Source organism: Macaca fascicularis, chromosome X, assembly GCF_037993035.2.
Source record: "Macaca fascicularis isolate 582-1 chromosome X, T2T-MFA8v1.1".
Lineage (NCBI taxonomy): Eukaryota > Metazoa > Chordata > Mammalia > Primates > Cercopithecidae > Macaca > Macaca fascicularis.
In genome coordinates this window covers 71,229,593-71,250,059 of record NC_088395.1, presented here as the reverse complement: position 1 = coordinate 71,250,059, position 20,467 = coordinate 71,229,593, and the positions used below count along the sequence as shown (strand labels likewise).

The following is a 20,467-nucleotide window of genomic DNA, read 5'->3' as shown; positions in this document are numbered from 1 at the left end:
CCAGGATTTATAATCGAAGTCTGAGTCTAAAGTGCATGCTTTTATGATATGACTCTGTCTGCAGAAATAGGTTCTTGGCCCAGCACTGCCCTAACTGGTTGTGTGATACTTAGGGTGAGACACTATACTACACTGAATCTTAGTTTTCCCATCTGTAAAATGGTTATGGGGGTAGGCAAAGCTCAGATTTATCTTCATGTAACCTAGAAAAGGAGGAGAATAGAAGTCTAGATAGATGGGGATATAAGTAAATAAGGAGTTAACCAATACAAATCAGTATCATCCCTCTGCAAGACAGTTGATGAGCTATAATAAGAACCTTTGATGTTTTTATGCCCTTCAGCCTGGTAACCCTGTTCAAAGGCAATATAGAGTAGTGGATGGTATGTAGCCTTCGGTGTTAAAGAGCCCTGGGTTCAAATCCCAACATCCAATTTACTAGCTCTGTGGTACTAGGCAAGTTACCACCCTGAACCTCACTCAATTCCCTTCTCTACAAATGGGGTAACACCCACCTTTTAACCCATTTCTAAGGTTAAAAAAATACAATAACATGAAAAGATGTTGTCTTAGTATAGAAAGAGAAACTTCTCCCACCATCCTACCCACCTAACAGTTCTTTCTGTAGTTCTGTGCCATTGAAGACTACTTCGTGAGGCAAGAGGCACAGGCAATGCTGAAAAAAGAGAGACTGAAGACAAGCAGGCTGATGTCAGAAGCCAGAGTCCAGTGTGTGGAGTTGGATCACCCGTAGGATAGACTGGGGCAGAGGGGAAGATCAGCTACTGAGGGAGAAGAAAAGATACTCAAAATCTAAGTAAGGGGATAATGGCTAGGCAGATCCTGAGAAGCATGGTAGGGAGCCAGTGGGAAGACAACAACATGCCTTAGAGCGGACCCCTTTCAAAACTTTGTAGCCCTTTCCCAGAGGCAGGCTTCAAATGCTCTTATTAAAGGCCCTTGAGACTGTGTTTCTTTCAGACCTTCTTCTTATTTAGTCACATGCATGTAAATTTTGAAATTGTAATCTTAGTGTGTACACTTTTTTAGTGAGTATCTTATCTCCAACATTGTCTATGTCACAAGTCTTCAATGGCTGTCAAATATCCTAATTTTGCTGAAAGCCCAGAAAGTACATCTCTGTGTATTAACTTTTTGCTTCCTTGAATTACTTCCTTAAAATATATTCCCAAGTATAGGATTCCTGACCCAGAGGGTATACAATTGGGATTTAATAACCAAAACCAGGTTTTTGTTTTTCTAAGAAAGAAATTACCCACAGTATCCTGTCCCCTTCTTTTTCTGGAACTGATAAACACACCCTCTAGAGTTGTGCTGTTTAATATGACAGCCATTAGCGACATGTGGCTGTTTAAATTTTAAGTTTGAGTAAATAAAATTAAATAAAATTCAAAATTCAGTTCCTCAGTAGCACTGGCCACATTACAAGTGCTCAGTAGCCACATGTGCCTAGTGGCTATTATACTGGACAGCACAGATACAAAACATTTCCATCACTGTAGTAAGTTTATTAGGCAGTGCTTCCTTAGAGTTTCTCAAGAGGTCATTTTTGGTTTCTTGGGTGGGAGTTCTTTGCGTTTAGAACTTTCCTGTGCATTGAGAGGCTATTTAGTATCTCTGGCCCATGTCCACTAAATGCCAGTGACACATTTCCTTGAGTCAATCTAACAGCCAAAACACCCTCCATATTTGCAAATGCCCCATAAGGGAACAAAATTAACACCATTCGAGACCCACTGAGCTTTTATCTTAGAGGAAAACATCTAACTTTTTCTTGAGACAAGGTCTTGCTCTGTCACCTAGGCTGGAGTGGAGTAGTGCAATCATAGCTTAAGCAATCCTCCTGCCTTATCCTCCTGAGTAGCTGAGACTACTGGCATGTGCCACCATGCATGGCTAATTCTTTCTTGCTTGCTTTTTGTAGATATAAGGTCTCACTATGTTGCCCACGCTGATTTCAAACTCCTGGGCTCAAGTGATCCTCCTGCCTCTGTCTCCCAAATTGCTGAGATTGCTGGCATGAGCCACTACACCTGGCCTTCTTTTTTGAGATGTCCTCAGGTTGGCTCTGCCTGGAGAGGGGGAAGCTTGGAAAGCTGGCTTAGAAAGAAAATGCTGGCTCCATTTCTGTTTTCTCCCTTCTTTTGCTGACCTGTTTCCTGCTTTTTGCAAATTGCAGGAACAAGACCCTGCAGATGGAGAAGATCAAGGCTCGTTTGAAGGCTGAGTTTGAGGCACTTGAGTCAGAGGAAAGGCACCTGAAGGAATACAAGCAGGAGATGGACCTTCTGCTACAGGAGAAGATGGCCCATGTGGAGGAGCTCCGACTGATCCATGCTGACATTAATGTGGTACGTGGCTGCCTGGAGCCTATCTCTAAAGCCCTTGAGAAAGTGGTAGTGGTGAATGATAGGACCTCTCCTTGAGATGTGACTTTGGCCAAGCTCGGGGAGCAGGTATCAGTGCAGGCTGTGGTGGAGTGGAAGAATTCAGCAGTTCTAAGGTCCAGCCCTGGCTCTGTCACTAACTGACTGTATATCACTGGACAAGTCCCTTTTCTCTGGGCCTCATTTTCCCTCTCTGCACTATAAGAGGGACTCAGTACCCTCTAAATGTACTGATTTGATGTGCTCTCATTCTGAGATTCTGGGAGTTGAGAGCTGATCTTGGGGAAAAGCAGAGCAGGCAGCTGCCTCTGGAATGTAGTTTAAAGCACTCCAAGCTTTCAATCAGACCAAACAAATCATTTCTACTTGCTACCAAAGTGGGGCTTCCTCATTGGTATCTCCTTTGGAAACTGTTGGAACATGGAATATGAACTGTCTGCTAAGGTGGTAAGCTCCCCTCTTTTGGAGTTATTCAAGCAGCATCTTAATGGACACTTGTATGAGCTGCTGTACTGATGATTCCTTCACAAGGAAGGAGGTTGGCAGTGCTGACCAGTAAGGTCTTTTCAAACCCTTATCGCCTATAACAATGAGGAATATATTTTTTAAATTTGCTTTCGAAGGAACTAAGTTTATATTTCTTGGAAACTCATTTCTGTGGCAATACTCATTTTCTGATATTGTCAGATCTAGGATCATAAAGGAATTATGAATGAGGTTTGGACAGTAAGCAATTGGGATTTTCTGTGTTAGAGATCACAGAATTCTAGATCTCGTAAAGTATTGACAGTTTGGCTGCCAGCTAACCAATGATGCAGGGCCAGTTAAATGAGGAAGATATTTGCCAGAAGTGCTAAGTATATAGGCCAGTGGATCTCAAACTTAAGCATGCATCAAAGTCACTTTGAGAGCCTAAGACACATGTTGTTAGACTCCACCCCCGATTTTCTAACTTTGTATGTCTTAGGTGGAGCCTAAGAATATGCATTTCTGAGTCCCCAGGTGATGCTGATGCTTCTGATCCCTTGGCCACATTTTGAGAATCACTGATCTAGGAGAAAGACTGCTGGCCTGGGAGGTGGAAGCCCTAAGTCTTTATGCAGCATTTGCCACTAAGAAGTATTTCCCCAGGAAAGTCCGTTTTTTCTCTTTGAGCCTCAGTTTTCTATAAAATGGGAGTAAGGTGGACTAAATGAGCTCTGAAGGACATTCCAACTCTAAAATACTGTATTTGAAGAATACCATTTATTTAGTAGTAAATACTAAATGTAGCCCCTTTACTGAGTGCTTTATATGAATTCTATCATTAAATCTTCACCAAGATTGCATGAGTTAAGCACTAGATTATCACCATTATACAGATGAAGAAACTGAGGCTTGACTAGAGTTACATAGAGAGGACATGGGAGATCAAGGACTTGAATATAGACTGAACAAACTCTGGAGCTTGTTCTATTATTCACTGAGCTATAGAGCCTCTCTGAGAACCTTAGGATCTTTTCTCTTTGCCTGTCCCACTCTATGTTCCAGATGGAAAACACTATCAAACAATCTGAGAATGACCTAAACAAGCTGCTAGAGTCTACAAGGAGGCTGCATGATGAGTATAAGCCACTGAAAGAACATGTGGATGCCCTGCGCATGACTCTGGGCCTGCAGAGGCTCCCTGATTTGTGTGAAGAAGAGGAGAAGCTTTCCTTGGAGTAAGCTACCTGCCCCCAGTCTCTACAACATACCCTCCCTCTGACACATATACATACCTATGTACCTACACATACATGGGCATGTATACATATACAAAGCCTAGCCTGAAAGTCAGAGTGCCTAGTTTTAGTTCCAGGCCTTTCAGTGACTGACTCATCGTGTGATCTTGGGCAAGTCTCTGTGCCGGCTTGTTAAAACAGGAGGAGGATTATTAAACTGGATGAATTACTAGATGAATTAGAACAACTGCTAAGTGGCTTTTTAAATTCTTTGTGTGATATTAACAATATAAGACTATGTCTATAACTCTTAAGAGATCATTTCCCAAGTCAGGGTCTAGAAGGGGATATCTAGAAACCTCTAAAAACACAAAAGACTGAGCTTTCCTGGTCTTCAGGGACTAGCCTGGGACTTCATCTCCAGGCTCAGAGTTAAGAACTAGGCTTGCCTTGCAGAGAGACAGAATTTGGCCTGGTAGAGGAAACCATTTCCTAAAGGTAGAGCAAGGTGTCTGTGGAGTTTGTGAGCTTCCTTTTCCTAGAGATATGTCACCAGAGGCCTTAGGACACTTAATAGGAATACTCAAAACAGCATGAGATAGCAGATAGGACTGAATACCCTTAAAGGACCTTGCTAGCTCAAGATTTCTTGGTCTTCTTGGTCTATCAGAGCTAAGGACCAAGAGGATTATCCTTCTCATCAGAGATTGGGCCTTGTACCCAGGGACAATAGCCTTGTGCTTGGGAAGGTTTGGGGACCTTCTAGAATGAGCCACAGCTCAACCCTTGGTTATATGGCATGGAGTCTTTAAGAGGAGCAAAGTTCTCGTTGCTTTCAGAATGATCTAGCCAGTGTCTCTCATCTTCAAAGTTACTTTGAGAAGCAGAAAGCAGAATGGCAGACGGAACCTCAGGAGCCCCCCATCCCTGAGTCCCTGGCCGCTGCAGCCGCTGCCGCCCAACAGCTCCAAGTGGCTAGGAAGCAGGACACTCGGCAGACGGCCACCTTCAGGCAGCAGCCCCCTCCTATGAAGGTAAGTGAGCTGGGTAAGGGTTGTGGAGGAAGCAAAGTATCCTCCCATGGAAGGGCCGTGGAAGGCTAGTTCTGGGTCTTTGGCCTTGTTTATGCTGGGCCTTCTTTTAATAGCCTTTGCTTGCGACACAGAGGAAGGGGTGACATGGATGTGCTGTGTTGGACCCACAGGTTTTGTTGCCCCATGTTCCCAGAGGTGTTAGAATGCAGGGATATTTTCAGGCCCTGCTGAAGTGCAATTCTAAAAGTTAGAAACAACTCTTACACAAATATGTAATGAGCATGTATCGTAAATGAAGGAACCAGCAGGATTATAAAGCTGGTTCCAGCAGCATTTGAGGCACAGATATCTATATCATCGAGAAAGGAGAGGAAAGCTGAAACAAATTTGCAAAGTTAGATACAAAACTGGTTTACATCCTACAGGGCAATACAACTGTAACCTTTATAGTTGCTGTTTCTTCCAAACAGAAGTAATTTGCATCTCTACTGGGCAAAAGCCATTTGCAGCTTATTAGTGTAACATCACAGAGTCTGGGTCCTAATCAATTGGTAAATAGTCAAACAAAGAGACATTCTTCTAGAGCAGGGGTCATCAAACTACAGCCTACAGGTCAAATCTAATCTATTCTCTGTTTTTGTTAAAGTTTTATTGGCCCACATGCATGTCTGTGTTTGCAAGCTATTGCAAACAGCATGCATGCAAGCTATTGTCTATCACTTCTTTCATGTAAAACAGAATTGAGTAGTTGCAGCAAACATCATATGATGTAAAAAATCTAAAGTATTTGCTATCTTGGCCTTTACAGAAAATGTTTGTTGACCCCTTTCTAGAAAATTAAATAGTCCTTAAGTGGGCCTGTTAGACAACGTTTCAGTATAATGATGAATAGATGTGTAGTTCTCATTTTGCCTTACTTTCTAGTTTTGTATACTTTTTCTCAACACCTTTCTCTGAACTGGGTTATATCGTCCTTCCCATCTTCTATGGTATCCAAGAATATATGAGTCTACTCACTGATTATTGCTCCCTTCTGATGGGAAATCACTTTGCTTTCTGGACCCCTGGGAAATCAGAAGTCTAAGCTGTTGCCTGGAAGAATCTGACCACTAACTTTCTTTTTCCTGTGTCCCTCACCAGGCCTGCTTGTCATGTCACCAGCAAATTCACCGGAATGCACCTATATGCCCTCTATGCAAGGCCAAGAGTCGGTCCCGGAACCCCAAAAAGCCGAAACGGAAGCAGGATGAATAAAGAAAGGGAGAGCACATGAAGCTTTGCTAATTATAACCCCTCACCTTGACCAGAGTCATTGATGTCCTGATGTGAAACAACCCTTGCCCAACCCCACGAAGTCTCCTATTTAATGTGATGGAAGCACAACCCCTCTCTCACTTTGCTCCTATTTCTTTCTGCTCTTGGGATTTCCGGTTTAGGAAGAGATGTGGTTCAGGTGCTAAACAGTATGTCTGATGATCCCTTCTCTCTCACTCACATTTCAACCCCTGCCCTTGTTTGGAGCTAAGGGAAGGGCAAAAGGCTCAGATATGATTCTCTATCTCTTGTGCCTGAGGCCTGGAGCCTAAGGAGCTGTAGGGTCTGAGGGGCAGAGGAGGCCCATATCTTATTTCAGGTAAAGGACCCAGTATTTCCCCTCCTTGTACTTTTGCCTTAGGTTCTGAAGGGACAATAGTCTTCATGTTGGATTCTCCAACAGGCTGGGTGCATGTATCCCCCTACTCCTACCTTCATCTCATCCTTAAGGCCCAAAGGTAGCCTGGACAAGCCCTCCTTTTCACAATCATTTGGGAGGCCTTGTTGTAATTCTTTAGCTTGCTCCACTTCTGTCTCCCAGATATACTAAAATTCTTAGGTACTAGGCTGTGTGTCTTGGGATCTTAAGATCAGTGACCCTTTCCCCAATATCTAGTCTTTGCAAATTCTAGTAGAAGATTCCACAGTGAAATCAGTGAGCCAGACCAACTCTACATCTCCTGCGTAACCTACTGCCTAAGTCATTAGGGCTGAGGGCTGGGCTGTAGGGGCTTCCTTAGGCTGAGAGGGTCCCCAGGCTGACATCTGTGTTGGCTTTTGTTCAGAACCATTACTCTGGCACATGCTCAATGGTATATTGCAGGGAGGAGAGGAGTAGATTTAGATTAGAGTAAATGCCAATCACTTTACATATGAAGGTGGGTGAGACTTTCCTTCCATTCATCCCTTACTCTCCTGGATCTGACTTCTTCTGTAGCCTCAGCTCAGGACAGCTGCTGGCCACTCCTGTCCTGTGGATTGTGCAGGTGGCCTTTCCTCCCAAAATAAAAGGCATCAGGCTCCCCAAGCCCCACAGCTCTCCTTTCCACCAAAGCCAGGTTTCCTGGTAAGGTTACTGGAAGACAAGGGATGGGGATGGGGGCTGACTGACAAAAAATTTTAGCCCTAGGTCTCAGTCCCTGGCTGGGGAGGGGGATATTTTTCCTTCCTTAAGTAGTTTTACATTGCCACAGTGTGTATGTGTTCATAATATAAAATGTTCCTCTGCTCTTTGAAAGTAAGAGTGTTGTGTCTGTACAAATCCTTTTAACATGCATTCATTGGAGTAAATTCTGAGTATCTACTGTGTATTGGATAATACAAAAGATGTAATGTCATTTACCTTTCTGGGTAGCTCTTGTTTGCTCTTATTCATTCTACCTTACAAATGAGAAAGCCAGGCACCAAGGCCAATAATTTACCTAATTATCACAATAATTTCCATTTACTTAGCACCTACTCTGTGCCAGGTCCCTATGCAAGTTGCTCTCTATAAATGATTGTATTTGATTTCCAAAACACCTTACAAGCTAATTATTCTTACCACCATTTTTTTTTTTAAAAAAAGGATACTGAACCTCCAAAAACTTAAAAGCTTTTTCAGAGTTAAACAGCTAGTAAGAGGAAATTGCAGGATTTGGAGCCACCTTTGTCCGACTCCAGAGCTCATTTTTTTTCTACTTCTTTTCCATGATCATTTTTAAGAAAACCTTTCTCCCTTTTGGAATGGCTTGATGATGAGAGTGGTTGAAATAACTTTGGAACTGAAATCAAGAACTGGGTATCAAATGACTGATTTAGGGATATAAAGGCCTTGTTGCCTGTAGGGATACAATAGGGAACAACTTTGAACGGATATCCCAGCTTCAGAGCTCCCTTAGAGTAAGCTGAGTTTGCCATTAAGACTGCATCACAGGTAAGCATCTCCCTCTGTCTAATCCTACTTCTTTACCGCCCCTTCCCTTCCACAGGTGTTGATCCCAAGGGCTCCCTAAGTAATATCCTGTACACTAATCTCTCTCTCTGCTTGTTGGGGAATTCAACAGCTAAATAAAACCTCTCTGTGCCTCAGTGTCCTCTTGTGGAAAATGGGGAAAATATTAGCACTTATTTCATGGGAAAGTAAACAAAGTGAGGCACATAGTAAGCACTCGTAAGTATTAACATCCTTTTATCCACTGTGCCTCTGGGTTTAGGTAGATTGGAACACTAGTCAAAAATTATACTACTCATCTTCCCTGACATTACCTTATCACCCCAGGTTTTGTATAGCTACAGGCCTTCTTTTGAAGTGGCTCAGGCTTACTCTGGGCAAAGAGAGGACACTCATCTGTACAACTTGGAGTACACCTTAACCTGTATAGGCCTTAGTGAGTCCCTGTAAAGCACAGGAGGCATGGCCATAGCTCTGCATCCTTGGCACAAAGGAGGCCAGGTCTGTCAATTATGTTGTAGTAATGGTAAGAGGTTTTGAACTCCTAGCACCAACAGCCAGGCAAGCCATTTCCTAGGGATGCTTTTGAAGGGGAAGAGAATAATCATGTGTTGAGCACCTACACCTGCCAGCCACTTGGTAGGGCACTACTGTCTTGTAGTCTTTCTGGTTCATTTATCTATTGCCCTGAAACAAACCACACAAACACTTAATGGCTTAAAACAACCATCATTTATTTGCTCATGACTCTGCAGTTTGAGCAGAACTTGCTGGGAACGGCTAATTTCTGTTCTATGTGGTCTTGCCTCAGACAGCTTGGCTAAGGCTGTAAGATCCAAGACGGCTGCACTCTCATCTGGCACCTCACCTGAGGTGGCTGGAACAGGAGTGGGCTGGATGTCTTAATACCCATTCCAACCTTTGTAGTCTTTTATCCTCCAGGGCCTCTCTCCATTTGGCATTGCACTTCAATATTCAGACTTTTTTACCCTGGTAGCTGGCATCCAAGAGGGTGAAAACCAAAGCAGACTGACTTACCCTTCGCTTCCTTCTTCTCTGTCTCTCCTAACCCCCTTGTATTATTTTTTTCATTATATTTTTGTTCCTTCTCTTATTTGTTTATTCTCCCTTAAGCAAGTCTTGGGTTCACCTGCTCCGCTGCACTTAGGCAAAAGAAACACTGACTTTTTTTTTTTTTTTTTTTTTTTAATTTATTTATTTATTTATTATTATTATACTTTAAGTTGTAGGGTACATGTGCATAACGTGCAGGTTTGTTACATATGTATACTTGTGCCATGTTGCTGTGCTGCACCCATCAAATCGTCATTTACATCAGGTATAACTCCCAATGCAATCCCTCCCCCCTCCCCCCTCCCCATGATAGGCCCCGGTGTGTGATGTTCCCCTTCCTGAGTCCGAGTGATCTCATTGTTCAGTTCCCACCTATGAGTGAGAACATGCGGTGTTTGGTTTTCTGTTCTTGTGATAGTTTGCTAAGAATGATGGATTCCAGCTGCATCCAAGTCCCTACAAAGGACTCAAACTCATCCTTTTTTATGGCTGCATAGTATTCCATGGTGTATATGTGCCACATTTTCTTAATCCAATCTGTCACTGATGGACATTTGGGTTGATTCCAAGTCTTTGCTATTGTGAATAGTGCTGCAATAAACATACGTGTGCATGTGTCTTTATAGCAGCATAATTTATAATCCTTTGGGTATATACCCAGTAATGGGATGGCTGGGTCATATGGTACATCTAGTTCTAGATCCTTGAGGAATCGCCATACTGTTTTCCATAATGGTTGAACTAGTTTACAATCCCACCAACAGTGTAAAAGTGTTCCTATTTCTCCACATCCTCTCCAGCACCTGTTGTTTCCTGACTTTTTAATGATTGCCATTCTAACTGGTGTGAGATGGTATCTCATTGTGGTTTTGATTTGCATTTCTCTGATGGCAAGTGATGATGAGCATTTTTTCATGTGTCTGTTGGCTGTATGAATGTCTTCTTTTGAGAAATGTCTGTTCATGTCCTTTGCCCACTTTTTGATGGGGTTGTTTGTTTTTTTCTTGTAAATTTGTTTGAGTTCTTTGTAGGTTCTGGATATTAGCCCTTTGTCAGATGAGTAGATTGCAAAAATTTTCTCCCATTCTGTAGGTTGCCTGTTCACTCTGATGGTAGTGTCTTTTGCTGTGCAGAAGCTCTTTAGTTTAATGAGATCCCATTTGTCAATTTTGGCTTTTGCTGCCGTTGCTTTTGGTGTTTTAGACATGAAGTCTTTGCCCATGCCTATGTCCTGAATGGTACTACCTAGGTTTTCCTCTAGGATTTTTATGGTACTAGGTCTAACATTTAAGTCTCTAATCCATCTTGAATTAATTTTCGTATAAGGAGTAAGGAAAGGATCCAGTTTCAGCTTTCTACTTATGGCTAGCCAATTTTCCCAGCACCATTTATTAAATAGGGAATCCTTTCCCCATTTCTTGTTTCTCTCAGGTTTGTCAAAGATCAAATGGCTGTAGATGTGTGGTATTATTTCTGAGGACTCTGTTCTGTTCCATTGGTCTATATCTCTGTTTTGGTACCAGTACCATGCTGTTTTGGTTACTGTAGCCTTGTAGTATAGTTTGAAGTCAGGTAGCGTGATGCCTCCAGCTTTGTTCTTTTGACTTAGGATTGTCTTGGAGATGCGGGCTCTTTTTTGGTTCCATATGAACTTTAAAGCAGTTTTTTCCAATTCTGTGAAGAAACTCATTGGTAGCTTGATGGGGATGGCATTGAATCTATAAATTACCTTGGGCAGTATGGCCATTTTCACAATATTGATTCTTCCTATCCATGAGCATGGTATGTTCTTCCATTTGTTTGGAAACACTGACTTTTGAGGTAGACAGACTTGAGTCTGACCTGGCTTTGCCACTTCCTACTTGTTGGGCAATTACTTTACCCTTTTTGAGCCTCAGTTTTATCATCTGTAAAAATGGACACATAACACATATAAACAGCAAGGCCTTTTGTGGCATAAAACCAGAAGTCATATAGCAATACTGCCTCTGCATTCTATTGGTCAAAGTGAGTCACAGGGCCAGCTCAGGTTTAAGGGGTAATACTCCATCTTTTGATGGGAGGAGCTGTTGCCAGCCATATTTACAGACAATCTACCACATTCTCTGACAACAGTATTTTAAGGAAGGTGTCATTAGATTGATGCAAAAGTTGTTGTGGTTTTTGCCACTACTTTCAATGGTAGACACCACATTTACTTTGGTACCAATGTAATATGCGTCCCTTTTTATAGATGATAAAACTGACTCAAAAAGGGTAAAGTTGTTGCTTAACAAACAAGTAGGAAGGGGCAAAGCCAGGTCAGACTCAAGTCTGTCAACCTGGAAAATCTGTGTTTCTTTTGCCTAAGTGCAGTGCTGCAGGTGAACCCAAGACCTGGTTAACAGAGAATAAAGAAAGGAAGAAAAGGAACAAAAAATATAGTGAAAAAGAAGACAAGGGGGTTGGGAGAGAGAGACAAGAAGGAAAAGGAGGGTGAATAAGAAGAGTAACAGAAGTAAGACAAGGTATCCTTTATATTTGCTTTACATCGAAAGCACTTTCTTCAACATTTCCATTTCATGCTCACCTTGTTCTGTTGGTAAAGAATGTATTATTAACACACACGTTTTACAGATGAGGCCCAGATAAGGAAACCAACTTGCCCAACAAAGATTACATAGCAAATTATGAGCAAAGCCATAACCAGAACCTAAGCCTTCCAATCTGGGAATCACTTAGACTGTAGCATTCTGTATATGCCTTACACAGCAGAGGTTAATTGTATGCATGTTTTGTGCTAGAGGTGGCTGCCTTTATATATATATGTATATATATATACTTTAAGTTCTGAGGCACATGTGCAGAACATGCAGGTTTGTTACATAGGAATACACATGCCATGGTGGCTTGCTGGACCCACGTACCCATCATCTACATTAGGTATTTCTCCTAATGCTATAGCTCCCATAGCCCCCCACCCCATGACAGGCCCTGGTTTGTGATGTTTTCCTCTCTGTGTCCATGTGTTCTCATTGTTCAACTCCCACTTATAAATGATAACATGCGGCATTTGGCTTTCTGTTCTTCTGTTAGTTTACTGAGAATGATGGCTTCCAGCTTCATCTGTGTCCCTGCAAAGGACAAGAACTCATCCTTTTTTATGGCTGCACAGTATTCCATGGTGCATATATGCCACATTTTCTTTATCCAGTCTATCATTGATGGGCATTTGGGTTGGTTCCAAGTCTTGCTATTGTGAACAGTATTGCAATAAACATCTGTGTGCATGTGTCTTTATAGTAGAATAATGTATAATCATTTGGGTATATACCCAGTCATGGGATTGCTGGGTCAAATGGTATTTCTGGTTGTATATCCTTGAGGAATTGCTACACTATCTTCCACAGTGGTTGAACTAATTTACACTCCCACCAACAGTGTAAAAGTGTTCCTATTTCTCCACATCCTCTCCAGCATCTGTTGTTTCCTGATTTTATTAATGATCGCCATTCTAATTGGCATGAAATGGCATCTCATTGTGGTTTTGATTTGCATTTCTCTAATGACCAGGGATGATGAGCTTTTCTTCATATGTTTGTTGGCTACATAAATGTCTTCTTTTGAGAAGTGTCTGTTCATATCCTTTGCCCACTTTTTGATGGTTGTTTTTTTCTTGTAAATTTGTTTAACTTCTTTTTAGATTCTGGATTTTAGCCCTTTGTGAATGGATAGATTGCAAAAATATTATCCCATTCTGTAGGTTGACTGTTTACTCTGATGATAGTTTATTTTGCTGTGCAGAAGCTCTTTAGTTTAATCAAGTCCCATTTGTCAATTTCGGGTTTATTTGCCAATGCTTTTGGTCTTTTAGTCATGAAGTATTTGCCCATGCTTATGTCCTGAGTGGTATTGCCTAGACTTTTTTCTATGGTTTTTATGGTTTTAGGTCTTCCATTTAAGTCTTGAATCCATCCTGAATTAATTTTTGTATAAGGTATAAGGAAGGGATCCAGTTTCAGCTTTTTACATATAGCTAGCCAGTTTTCCCAAAACATTTATTAAATAGGAAATCTTTTTCCCATTGCTTCTGTTTATTAGGTTTGTCAAAGATCAGATGGTTGTAGCTGTGTGGTGTTATTTCTGAGGCCTCTGTTCTGTTGCTTTGGTCTATATATCTGTTTTGGTAACACTACCATGCTGTTTTGGTTACTGTAGCCTTGTAGTATAGTTTGAAGTCAGGTAGTGTGATGCCTACAACTGTGTTCTTTTTCCTTGGGATTGTCTTGGTTATGCGGGCTCTCTTTTGGTTCCATACAAAATTTAAAGTAGTTTTTTCTAATTTTGTGAAAAAAGTTAATGTTAGCTTGATGGGGATAGCATTGAATCTATGAATTACTTTGGGCAGTACGGCCATTTTCATGATATTGATTCTTCCTATCCATGAGCATGGAATATTTTTCCATTTGTTTGTGTCCTCTCTTATTTCCTTTAGCAGTGGTTTGTAGTACTCCTTGAAGAGGTTCTTCACATCCCTTATAAGTTGTATTGCTAGGTACTTTATTCTCTTTGTAGCAATTGTGAATGGGTGTTCATTCATTATTTGGGTCTCTCTGTGTCTATTATGGATGCATAGGAATACTTGTGATTTTCGCACATTGGTTTTGTATCCTGAGACTTTGCTGAAGTTTCTTATCAGCTTAAGGAGATTTTGCGCTGAGACAATGGGGTTTTCTAAATATACAATCATGTCATCTTCAAACAGAGACAATTTGAATTCCTCTCTTCCTATTTAAATATGCTTAATTTCTTTCTCTTGCCTGATTGCCCTGGGTAGAACTTCTCATATTGTGTTGAATAGCATTGGTGAGACAGGACATTCTTGTCTTGTGCCGGTTTTCAAAGGGAATGCTTTCAGTCTTTACCCATTCAGTATGATGTTGGCTGTGGGCTTGTCATAAATTGCTCTTACTATTTTGAGATACGTTCCATCAATACCTAGTTTACTGAGAGTTTTTAGCATGAAGGGGTGCTGAATTTTATCAAATGCCTTTTCTGCATCTATTGAGATAATCATGTGGTTTTTGTCATTGGTTCTATTTATGTGATTGATTACGTTTATTGATTTGCATATGTTAAACCAGTCTTGGATCCCAGTGATGAAGCTGACTGGATGGTGTTGGATAAGCTTCTTGATGTGCTGCTGGATTCGGTTTGCCAGTATTTTATTGAGGATTTTGGCATCAATGTTCATCAGGGATATTGGCCTGAAATTTTCTTTTTTGTGTGTCCTCTGCCAGGTTTTGGTATCAAGGTGATTCTGGCCTCATAAAATGAGTTAGGGAGAAGTCCCTCTTTTTCTATTGTGTGGAATAGTTTCAGAAGGAATGGTACCAGCTTCTCTTTGTAGCTTTGGTAGAATTCAGCTGTGAATTCCTCTGGTCCTGGACTTTTTTTGCTTGGTAGGCTATTAATTACTGCCTCAATTTCAGATCATGTTTTTGGTATATTCAGGGATTCGACTTCTTGTTGGTTTAGAGTTGGGAGGGTGTATGTGTCCAGGAATTTATTCATTTCTTCTAGATTTTCTAGTTTATTTGCTTAGAGGTGTTTATAGTATTCTCTGATGGTACTTTGTATTTCTATGGTATCAGTGGTGATATCCCCTTTATCATTTTCTATTGAGTGTATTTGATTCTTCTCTCTTTTCTTCTTTATTCGTCTGGCTAACCATCTATATATTTTGTTGATGTTTTCAAAAAACCAACTCTTGGCTTCTTTGATTTTTTTTAAGGGTTTTTCATGTCTCTATCTTCTTCATGTCTGCTCTGATCTTAGTTAACTCTTGTCTTCTGTTAGCTTTTGAATTTGTTTCCTCTTGCTTCTCTAGTTCTTTTACTTGTGATGTTAGGGTATCAATTTTAGATCTTTCCTCATTTGTCTTGTGGGCACTTAGTGCTATAAATTTCCCTCTAAACAGTGCTTTAGCTGTGTCCCAGAGATTCTAGTATGTTGTGTCTTTGTTCTCATTGGTTTCAAAGAACTTATTTATTTCTGCCTTAATTTAGTTATTTACCCAGTAGTCATTCAGGAGCAGGTTGTTCAATTTCCATGTTGTTGTGCAGTTTTGAGTGAGTTTCTTAATACTGAGTTCTAATCTGATTGCACTGTGGTCTGAGATACTGTTTCTTATTATTTCCATTCTTTTGCATTTGCTGAGGAGTGTTTTACTTCAAACTATATGGTCAATTTTAGAATAAGTGTGATGAGGTGCTGAGAAGGATGTATAGTCTCTTGATTTCTGTTTTGTTGATCTGTCTCATATTGATAGTGCAGTGCTAAAGTCTCCCACTATTATTGTGTGAGAGCCTGTTTTTTTACAGGTCTCTAAGAACTTGCTTTATGAATCTGGGTGCTCTTGTATTGGGTACATATATATTTAGAATAGTTAGCTCTTCTTGTTGAATTGATCCCTTTACCATTATGTAATGCCCTAATTTGTCTCTTTTGATCTTTGTTGGTTTCAAGTCTATTTTAACCGAGACTAGGATTTCAACCCCTGCTTTTTTTCTCTCTCTCTCTCTTTCTCCCTTTGCTTGGTAAATTTTCATCCACCCCTTTATTTGGGCCTATGTGTGTCTTTGCACGTGAGATGGGTCTGGTGAATACAGCACACCAATGGGTCTTGTCTCTTTATCCAATTTGCCAGTCTGTGTCTTTTAATTGGGGAATTTAGCTCATTTACATTTAAGTTTTATATTGTTATGTGTGAATTTGATTCTGTCATTATGTTGCTAGCTGGTTATTTTGCCCATTAGTGATGCTCTTTCTTCATAGTGTCAATGGTCTTTACAATTTGGTATCCTTTTGCAGCGGCTGCTACTAGTTGTTCCTTTCCAGGTTTAGTGCTTCCTTCAGGATCTCCTTTAAGGCAGGCCTGGTAGTGACAAAATCTCTCAGCATTTGCTTGTCTGTAAAGGATTTTATTTTTCCTTTGCTTATGAAGCTTAGTTTCATTGGATATGAAATTCTGGGTTGAAAATTCTTTTCTTCTAGAATGTTGAATATTGGCCCCCACTCTCTTCTGGCTTGTAGGGTTTCTGCAGAGAGAGCCACTGTTAGTCTGATGGGCTTCCCTTTGTGGTTAACCCAACCTTTCTCTCTAGCTGCCCTTAACATTTTTTTCTTCATTTCAATCTTGGTGAATCTATTATATGTCTTGGGGTTGCTCTTCTTGAGTAGTATCTTTGAATTGTTCTCTGTATTTCCTGAATTTGAATGTTGGCCTGTCTTGCTAGCATGAGGAAGTTCTCCTGGATAATATCCTGAAGAGTGTTTTCCAACCTGGTTCCATTCTCCCATCACTTTCAGGTACACCAATCACGTGTAGGTTTGGTCGTTTTCCATAGTCCCATATTTCTTGGAGGTTTTGTTTATTCCTCTTCATACTTTTTTTTTGCTAATCTTGTCTTCATGATTTATTTAATTAAGTTGATCTTCACTTTTGATATCCTTTCTTCTACTTGATCAATTCATCTATTGATACCTGTGTATGCTTCACGAAGTTCTTGTGCTGTGTTTTTCAGCTCCATCAGGTCATTTATGTTCTTCTCTAAAGTGGTTGTTCTAGTTAGCAATTCCTCTAATTTTTTCAAGGTTCTTAGCTTCCTTGCATTGGTTAGAACATGCTCTTTTATCTCAGAGGAGTTTGTTATTACCCACCTTCTGAAGCCTGTTTCTGCCAATTCATCAACTCATTCTTTATCCAGTTTTGTTCCCTTGCTTGCAAAGAGCTGTGATCCTTTGGAGTTGAAGAGGCATTCTGGTTTTGAAATTTTCAGCCTTTTGCACTGGGTTTTCCCCATCTTCGTGGATTTATCTACCTTTCGACTTTGTTGTCGGTGACCTTCGCATGTGATTTCTGCGTGGACCTCCTTTTTGTTGATGTTGATGCTCTTTTTTGTTGTTGTTTGTTTGTTAGTTTTTCTTCAAAGAGTCAGGCCCTTCTGCTGCAGGTCCATTGGAGTTTTCTGGAAGTCCACTCCAGACCCTGTTTACCTGGGTATCACCAGCATAGACTGCAGAACAGGAAAAATTACTGTCTGTTCCTTTTTCTGGAAGCCTTGTCCCAGAGGTGCACCCGCCACATGCCATCCGGAGCTCTCCTGTATGAGGTATCTGTCAACCCCTGCTGGGAGGTGTCTCCCTGTCAAGAGGCACAGGAGTCAGGGACCCACTTGAGGAGGGAGTCTGTCCCTTAGCAAAGCTCAAGCGCTGTGCTGGGAGAACCACTGCTCTCTTCAGAGCCAACAAACAGGAACGTTTAAATCTGCTGAAGGCTGCACCCACAGCTTCCCCTTCCCCCAGGTGCTCTGTCCCAGAGAGATGGGGGTTTTATCTTTAAGCCTCTGACTGAGGCTGCTGCTTTTTTTCTAGAGATGCCCTGACCAGAGAGGAGGAATCTAGAGAGGCAGTCTGGCTACAGGGGCTTTGCTGGCTGACTCTTGCACTAAAGGTAGGACCTCACTCCACAGGGAGAGGTCAGGTGATTTTAACAGTCCTGCTCGTAAAGTCCAGTTTCCTGTTATCATTATGCTCTCAGCTTTTCCATAGCAACTCTCAGCATATTTACAATGATCAACATCTTCCAAGCTCAACGTGGGGAAGGCTATTAACTCAAGTCCATGTACTGTTAGGTTAGTTACTTAACCTCTCTGGGCGTCAAATAGTGCTTTTCTTTTTTATATATATATTTTTATAATTTTTTATTTTTATTTTTTTATTTTTTATTTTTTTTATTATACTTTAAGTTCTAGGGTACATGTGGATAACGTGCAGGTTTGTTACATATGTATACCTGTGCCATGTTGGTGTGCTGCACCCATCAACTCATAAGCACCCATCAACTCGTCCTTTACATCAGGTATAACTCCCAATGCAATCCCTCCCCACTCCCCACTCCCCATAATAGGCCCTGGTGTGTGATGTTCCCCTTCCCGAGTCCAAGTGATCTCATTGTTCAGTTCCCACCTATGAGTGAGAACATGCGGTGTTTGGTTTTCTGTTCTTGGGATAGTTTGCTGAGAATGATGGTTTCCAGCTGCATCCATGTCCCTACAAAGGACGCAAACTCATCCTTTTTGATGGCTGCATAGTATTCCATGGTGTATATGTGCCACATTTTCTTCATCCAGTCTGTCACTGATGGACATTTGGGTTGATTTCAAGTCTTTGCTATTGTGAATAGTGCCGCAATAAACATACGTGTGCATGTGTCTTTAGAGCAGCATGATTTATAATCCTTTGGGTATATACCCAGTAATGGGATGGCTGGGTCATATGGTACTTCTAGTTCTAGATCCTTGAGGAATCGCCATACTGTTTTCCATAATGGTTGAACTAGTTTACAATCCCACCAACAGTGTAAAAGTGTTCCTATTTCTCCACATCCTCTCCAGCACCTGTTGTTTCCTGACTTTTTAATGATTGCCATTCTAACTGGTGTGAGATGGTATCTCATTGTGGTTTTGATTTGCATTTCTCTGATGGCAAGTGATGATGAGAATTTTTTCATATGTCTCTTGGCTGCATAAATGTCTTCTTTTGAGAAGTGTCTGTTCATATCCCTTGCCCACTTTTTGATGGGTTTGTTTGTTTTTTTCTTGTAAATTTGTTTGAGTTCTTTGTAGGTTCTGGATATTAGCCTTTGGCAGATGAGTAGCTTGCAAAAATTTTCTCCCATTCTGTAGGTTGCCTGTTCACTCTGGTGGTAGTTTCTTTTGCTGTGCAGAAGATCTTTAGTTTACTTAGATCCCATTTGTCAATTTTGGCTTTTGTTGCTGTTACTTTTGGTGTTTTAGGCATGAAATCCTTGCCCATGCCTATGTCCTGAATGGTATTACCTAGGTTTTCTTCTAGAGTTTTTATGGTATTAGGTCTAACATTTAAGTCTCTAATCCATATTGAATTAATTTTCATATAAGGAATAAGGAAAGGATCCCAGTTTCAGCTTTCTACTTATGGCTAGCCAGTTTTCCCAGTACCATTTATTAAAGAGGGAATCCTTTCCCCATTTCTTGTTTCTCTCAGGTTTGTCAAAGATCAGATGGCTGTAGATGTGTGGTATTATTTCTGAGGACTCTGTTCTGTTCCATTGGTCTATATCTCTTTTGGTACCAGTACCATGCTGTTTTGGTTACTGTAGACTTGTAGTATAGTTTGAAGTCAGGTAGCGTGATGCCTCCTGCTTTGTTCTTTTGACTTAGGATTGTCTTGGCAAAGCAGACTCTTTTTTAGTTCCATATGAACTTTAAAGCAGTTTTTTCCAATTCTGTAAAGAAACTCATTGGTAGCTTGATGGGGATGGCATTGAATCTATAAATTACCTTGGGCAGTATGGCCATTTTCACAATATTGATTCTTCCTATCCATGAGCATGGTATGTTCTTCCATTTGTTTGCGTCCTCTTTTATTTCACTGAGCAGTGGTTTGTAGTTCTCCTTGAAGAGGTCCTTTACATCCCTTGTAAGTTGGATTCCTAGGTGTTTGATTCTCTTTGAAGCAATTGTGAATGGAAGTTCATTCATGATTTGGTTCTCTGTTTGTCTGTTACTGGTGTATAAGAATGCTTGTGATTTTTGCACATTAATTTCGTATCCTGAGACTTTGCTGAAGTTGCTTATCAGCTTAAGGAGATTTTGGGCTGAGACAATGGGGTTTTCTAAATATACAATCATGTCATCTGCAAAGAGGGGCAATTTGACTTCTTCTTTTCCTAATTGAATACCCTTGATTTATTTCTCTTGCCTGATTGCCCTAGCCAGAACTTTCAACACTATGTTGAATAGGAGTGGTGAGAGAGGGCATCCCTGTCTTGTGCCAGTTTTCAAAGGGAATTTTTCCAGTTTTTGCCCATTCAGTGATATTGGCTGTGGGTTTGTCATAAATAGCTCTTATTATTTTGAGATACGTTCCCTCAATACCGAATTTATTGAGCATTTTTAGCATGAAGGGCTGTTGAAT

General features: G+C 40.9%; 1 protein-coding gene across 4 annotated transcripts in view; it reads left to right on the top strand.

The window, feature by feature from the left end:
- The window catches only part of ZC4H2 (zinc finger C4H2-type containing), a 119,984-nt gene extending 111,455 nt beyond the window's left edge, over positions 1-8,529 (top strand). For 3 of the 4 annotated variants that reach the window (XM_005593779.4, XM_005593781.5, XM_005593782.4), the window contains 4 exons: positions 2,201-2,372; positions 3,939-4,111; positions 4,983-5,145; positions 6,286-8,529. In XM_005593779.4, coding sequence (XP_005593836.1) covers positions 2,217-2,372; positions 3,939-4,111; positions 4,983-5,145; positions 6,286-6,399 — 606 coding nt within the window. In that variant the 5' untranslated portion in view covers positions 2,201-2,216 and the 3' untranslated portion in view covers positions 6,400-8,529. The remainder of the gene's footprint in view (positions 1-2,200; positions 2,373-3,938; positions 4,112-4,982; positions 5,146-6,285) is intronic. The other variant, XM_005593780.4, reaches the window with a different exon arrangement.
- The last annotated feature ends 11,938 nt before the right edge of the window (positions 8,530-20,467 follow it).